The 6,692-nt window shown below is 42.1% G+C and overlaps 1 protein-coding gene across 2 annotated transcripts in view; it reads right to left on the bottom strand.

Moving 5' to 3' along the window:
- The window catches only part of ATF7IP2 (activating transcription factor 7 interacting protein 2), a 79,326-nt gene that overhangs the window by 35,613 nt on the left and 37,021 nt on the right, over positions 1-6,692 (bottom strand). For both annotated transcript variants that reach the window (XM_014544193.1, XM_014544194.1), the window contains one exon: positions 1,525-1,679. In XM_014544193.1, the coding sequence (XP_014399679.1) occupies positions 1,525-1,679 (155 nt within the window). The remainder of the gene's footprint in view (positions 1-1,524; positions 1,680-6,692) is intronic.

Here is a 6,692-nt window from a genome sequence, read left to right on the forward strand (position 1 = left end):
GGGTGACAAGGCGGGCAGGGGGGCAGGTAGGAGCAACCAGTCAGGCAGACAGGTGAGCAGTCCAGCAGTCCAGGATTGTGAGAGGGATGTCTGACTGCCGGTTTAGGCCCGATCCCGGGGATTGGGCCTAAACCAGCATTTGGACATCTCCCGAAGGGTCCTGGATTGGAGAGGTTGCAGGCTGGTCTGAGGGGTCCCCCCGCCCCCGGCCCGTGCATGAATTTCATGCACTGGGCCTCTAGTGTGTTATAAAACTCAACCCTGAACTCATCCATCAGGGTCAAGTTACACATTTGTGTCACCTATTCTCACACTTTCCAAGAGCTGAGAATGCTGCCTAAAACAGTTTCATAAACTGTAGGTTCTTTACTCATTATGGTAGAGCTAAGGTGTATTTTTCATATGATAGATATAATCCATTGATAAATTTGACATATTAGTCAATAAATGCTATTTTTTAATGGTGTCTTGTCTTCATTTTTTTCACTTATCAGCATTTTTCTTTTTTGTCACTTTATGAGGTTTAACATGTGTCAACAAATGGAAACCACAAAGACTCACTGAAATGTGACTCCTGCCTTCACTAACAAATAAGTGCCTTTTTCACAGCAGCTTCCTGGCTTTAAACTAAAATGTGGGCCTCAACATCATGGGGAATATTAGTTTTCCCCTCCAAAGAGTCAAATCTGCATGTTTATTGCCAAACATCAAGAATTTACTTCTAATAGTATAGATCAATACTGTATGAATAGTTATTTGGAGCAAAGGGTGTGTTCTTCAAACAAAAGCCATCATTTAATTTGGTTATATAGCTTCCTCTTTTTAAAAGCTGAGGTATAATTTAACATATAAAAACAAAACCTTAGGACATTTTAAGGAATAAATGTCAAGTATAAACAAGTAATATTATAAAGATCCAAACAGTTAAGAATCACTAGTGAAGAGAAAATAATTCATTAAAATGCACTCCTACCCGTTTGAAAATCCAGGCCAGAATCACTAATCATGTTTCTTTGTTAAACTAAAGTACTTCTCTCTGAGCCCAAATCTTTTAGACTAGGTTGAAGATAAGGTGTCTCATCTCCTCTGACTCAATTATGCAAGTAATTTCACCTATTCACTCTAATTTGAAGTTATCATAACACTTTCAACATGTTTAATTTTAGGCACTTTTCCCTAGTTTTAATCCTCTGTTTAATTCTTTTTAAACCACTGTTTCATAAGGCCTTGTCTTTTTCAAGTATAGCATTGGAAACTACTTAAGTGCTCCAGTTGACCATCCAGTCACCATAGGAAACATAGAAAGCATCACAATAAAACCTGACACCTAACCAGTTGAAAGTTTTACTTAGTATAAAACAACAATAAAAACTTTGGAGAACCAATTCAATTCCTTCATAATAAAAAAATTTTTATATAAAATATGAAGCTTTAAGCTATTTTATGCTTAACTGACAAAAGGGTACATGTTTACAAACATATACTTAGATAAGTAAGTTTATGCATTTATGTGGAAATGCCTACCTTTCAGAAACAGCCTCATCATGATCCTGTGACAAATCGATCTTTTCAATTGCTTTTTCTGAAGGGTTGGAAGGTCCAGAGTTCACAGGAGCCTTTCTTTCATCTAGAGTATTAACTGGGTTCTTATCCAAATTCAGAGTCTCTGAATTTGCAACCTGTTAATTGGGAAAGGGAAAGGCAGATGAGGGGAGGGTTAGGAATTGTCTTCTTCCACATAAAACTGATGACAGGTAAAATTTAACTTAGAAACTGTTCTCAAAATAGCCTCGCATACAGATGGCAAAACATATATTAAATTATATGTATTTCAATAGCTAATGATAATGACTGCTGTTTTTGTAAAAAGGAATTTTAAAAAATACTTCAAAGAAATAAAAATAATGATAGTACAACTTAACTTCCCAGCTTAAATGGAAGGAAGGAAAAACAAACATCTATGTCAGCGATTTTTAACGGTGTATCAATAAGAATTTTTAAAACATGCTAAATATACTTCACTATTTAGTCAGGAGCACTGATTAAATTTCAACTTGCTCTTCTAGTCACTGGGTTCTGTTTTAAACTTGGAACTGTAACCTTGCCCATGATTTGGTTGAGAATTTTCAGTATTTAAAGTATCTGTATACACTGGGGCCTTGACTTATGAGTTTAATTCGTTCCGTGACGGAGCTCATAACTCAAATTACTTGTATGTCAAATCTTAAAGTGAACGAGTGAGACATGTGATGCTGAGCTGATGTTGTGGCGTTCACTGTGACGTTCGCTGTGCCAACTAGCGGTGGGGTATCTGAAGCTGGCTCGTAACCCGAATTTTAGCTCGCAACTCAAAGCAAATAATCGGCCGAGAGACGGCTCGTATCTCGAAAAACCCGTTAGTCGGGACACTCGTAAGTCAAGGCCCCACTGTATATTAATCAATACAAAAGGATAAATTGCATAACTAATGGGCTTACTGATGGATAGCATGAACAAAAATACAGGTACACAAAAAAGAAAGAATTCTGAAATGTTATATTACATGTACAGATTTTATATGTAGAAATAGGTTCAAACATTAGAAAATAGCAGAAAAATATTGGTATCCTTTAAATTCCAGGACAAGGTGGCACAGACTCACTTTTCTCTTCCCTGTACAATTAAATGCCTTGGAAGTATTTTAAGAGATAATCATAAAATGACCCTAAAAGGTGGAAAGAAGAGGGCAGATTGCTTGGGGACCTCAAGATTGAGGATTAACACCACAATGAGTTCCCTGATTTTTCTTTTTATTATCTATTAGAGGCCCGATGCACGAATATTCGTGTAAGAGTAGGCCTTCCTTCCCCCGGCTACCAGGACCTGCTTTCCCCTGGCACCCGGGACCCAAGCATCTCTCCTCTGGCTGCCGGCAGGCAACCAGGACCCGGGCTTCCCTCCTTCGGCTGGCCGCAGGGACCCAGGATCCGGGCCGGCTTCCATCCCTCTGGCCAGCTGCAGGCACCCGGGACCCGGGCCAGCTTTGCCCTGGCCGGCCGCAGGCACCCAGGACCATGGGCGGCTTTGCCAAGGCCCCAGCTTTGTCAGGAAGGATGTCCAGTCTATCTGGTCTAATTAGCATATTACCCTTTTGCTAGTATAGATTATTAGTATAGATATATTCTGCACTGGGTGCCAGAAAAGCCAGGGACCTGTCCCTCTCCCCAAACCTACAGCAAGGTTGGCTAGTCTCCCACTCCATACCTACAGAATCAGCCAGAACCATTGCAGCAACAGTGTCAGCTGTGTCCCTACCTGACACCTGGGGTAGGAGTGACCCTCAGTGGCTGCAGTAGCAATGTTAGCAAAAGCCAGCCAGGAACCAATCCCCAGCACTCCACACCTGGAAGAGCAGTGGGCCAAATCCACTGCAGTGTCAGTGGGGCTAGACTACCGAAGAATCAGCAGTGCCCCTGCTCCACATCTGGAGCAGCTTCAGGCCCAATCTACTGCAGTGGCAATGACCACAGGTCACCATTTCTGGAACTTCCCACTCAAGATCACTGAGGAGTCCAGGCAGCACCTGCAGGTATTGAACAGAAGATCCAGTGGAGGCAGAAAAATAAATCCAACCAGAAGAGCATTGCAAGGATTTTGCAAAGAAAACTGTCATTGAACTATAACTCACACAGAATCCAGGACCTACACACTAAATCTAAATAAGGTTAACTGCCTGCTGAAAGAGTTAAATGCCTACTCTCTTTAAAGAGCTCTCTGCGTGACTGAATACTCTGACATTTTAATCTTTCCAAGGCACTACACCAAAGGCCTGTTCTGATACATCATTGGCTTTCTCTCCAGACCATGCTTTCTGGTAGAAAACCTCCTAAGTTTAGGGTCTTTTACAATCTGGATAGGCTCAGAATTTTCCAAATTAAGTCCGCCTGGTTTCTTTTTTCTGAACAGTTCCTTCTTCAATGTATCTCTTCCCTCTCACATCTATATATATAAAAGCCTAAGCGACCATCACAACCAAACAGAAGACCGAACAGGCTGCGTGGGGTGACCAGGCCGGCAGGGGGGTCAGAGAGGGGCGCCCAAACGACTGAGCAGCAGGCTGCGTGGGGCGACCAGGATGGCAGGGTGGTCATTGAGGGGCACCCAAACGACCAAGCAGCAGGCTGCGACCAGGCCAACAGGGGGGTCAGTGAAGGGCGACCAGGCCGGCGGGTGTGGGGGGAAGTTAGGGGCAACCAGGCTGGCGGGGTGGGGAAGTTGGGGGTGACTAGGCCAGCAGGGGGGCAGTTGAGGGTGACAGGCCAGCATGGGGGGCAATTAGGGGTGATCAGGCAGGCTGGCATGTTAGCTGTTAGGAGCCAGTGGTCCCGGATTGTGAGAGGGATGTCTACTGGTTTACGCCCAATCCCGAGGAGTCAGACATCCCCCAAGGGGTCCTGGATTGGAGAGGGTGCAGGCTGGGCTGAGGGGAGGCTCCCCTCTCCCGTGCACAAATTTCATGCACCAGGCCTCTAGTTTTACTATAAAAACAAGAAACCAAGCCAAACCTTCCACACGTTGCTAAAAAAATCTTGTTAGCCTAATAAAAATCCAAGTTCATCACTTACAAGTTCTGTTTTCCAATCACTGTAGGACATACAATTCAGCTAAGCTTCCTGCCACTATGTAGCAAGATTCCACTGTCCTCCTTTCCTTTAGAATCCTCACCAACTGTGCTTTTAAATATCCATATTTCTTCCCAAGTCTTTTCATAAAGACTTAGATATTCTCTATGACTATATATAGGTTTTCTCTAAGGTGCTCATTTCCTTTATGAGCTCCCCTTGCAATCTTTAACATCTACATTTCTACTGAGTGTGTGTTCAAAAAATCATATTCCTCAATATTATTCAAGCTTTTTATCCAGTATCGCATTCTAAATCAACTTCCACATTTTCAGCTATTTGTTAGAGCAGCATCCCACATGCTCTGGTAGCACATTCTGTATTAGTTTACTGAGGCTACTATATAACAAATTACCACACTGGGTAGTCTAAAACAACAACAATTTATTCCATCACAGTTCTGGAGGACAGAAATTTGAAATCAGTTTCACTAAGCAAAGATCAAGTTGTTTGTAGGGCTGCATCCCTTCTGGAAACTTTAGGGGACAATCTGTTTTCTTTTTCCCAGGTTGCAGAAATTGTCAGCATTCCTTGGCTCATACCCCCCTTCCTCCATTTTCAGTGCGATCATTCCAACCTCTGCTTCCACTTTCCCATCTCTTTTCTGCTGTGACCTTCTTGACTTTTTTATAAGGACACTCTGAATACTGAGCCCTCCAGATAATCTCACCATATAAAATAAGATCCTTCTACCATATAAAGTAAGATATTCACAGATTCTGAGGATCAGTCAAGGGCATCTTTTCAGAACCATTATTCACCAATATCAATCACCTTGACACAATTAACACAGAAGTGACATTTATAGAACACTAGAGGCCCGGTGCACGAAATTTGTGCATGCGGGGGAGAGGGTCCCTCATCCTGGCCTGCACACTCTCCAATTTGGGATCCCTCTCGTAATCCAGAACCACTAGGCCCTAAGCGCTCACCTGCCTGCCTAACTGATGCCCCTAACTGCTCTCCCCTCCTGGCCTAATCCCCCTAACTGCCCATCTGCTCTCCCTTCCTCTCCGTGCTTTCAGACCCCAGCGCAGGAGTGCTGAGAGCTCTCCACTGAGGCCCCGCCCCCGTCCTGACGCCCCCTTGCTAGGCTGGGCGGACCGTGGGTCGGGGCGTGCCTTCGTGGGGGGGCTGCCCCTGGCGGCAGCCTCAGGGCCTGCTGTCGCAAGTCCCCGCCCACCAGCACCTGTGCTCACGCATCTTGTTTAACAGTCGTGACTGGGATACCCTTAGGACCAATTAGCATATTACTTCTTTATATATATAGATTACACCCAACATTATTTTCAAGTATACATGGAACATTCATCAAGGGAAGGTATATCTTGGCCTAAAAAATAAGTGTCAATTAACTACCAAGATTAAAATTTTACAAAGTATGTTCTCTAACATAAATGAAATTAGGTATCAGTAAAAATAATAGACCTAGAAAAGTACCAAATATATGGAAATTAAACACACACACTTCTAAATAAGCCATGAGTCAAAGAACAATACCATAAGGAAAATTAGAAATTATTCTGAACTGATGGAAAACAAAAATACAATATACCAAATATGATAGTATAATCTCTGCACTGAGAAGATGCTTAGAAGGTGCTAAGAAAAAGCAGTGCTTAGAAGGAAATATATAGCTTTAAATATTTTCCAGTAGAAAAGAAGGTTAAACATTAATGTTGTTTTCTCTTAAGAAGTTGGAAAAAGAAGAGCAAATTATATCACAAAGAGGAAAAAAATAATAAAAAACAGAAAAGATACAAGTGATAGAGAATTGATAAGTTTTTAATTCTAGCAAGACTAATTAAGGTACATTTCAAAGTTGCCAATGTCAATATTAAAGGGAGAAAAATTTAATTGTTACAGTAGCATTGAGAGGTTTTCTAACAAAGGCTAACATCATTTTGCTGTTTCTGAGTACCTGAAACCTGTTGAGAAAAGCTTCCCTCATATTTAAAAGTGTTGTTTTGAAATAGCAAATGTCAATATCAGAATTATTTTCTTGGCAATGTTTCAACAGGCTTGGAAAGT

This window comes from Myotis brandtii, unplaced genomic scaffold, assembly GCF_000412655.1.
Source record: "Myotis brandtii unplaced genomic scaffold, ASM41265v1 scaffold355, whole genome shotgun sequence".
In the NCBI taxonomy this organism is placed as follows: Eukaryota; Metazoa; Chordata; class Mammalia; order Chiroptera; family Vespertilionidae; genus Myotis; species Myotis brandtii.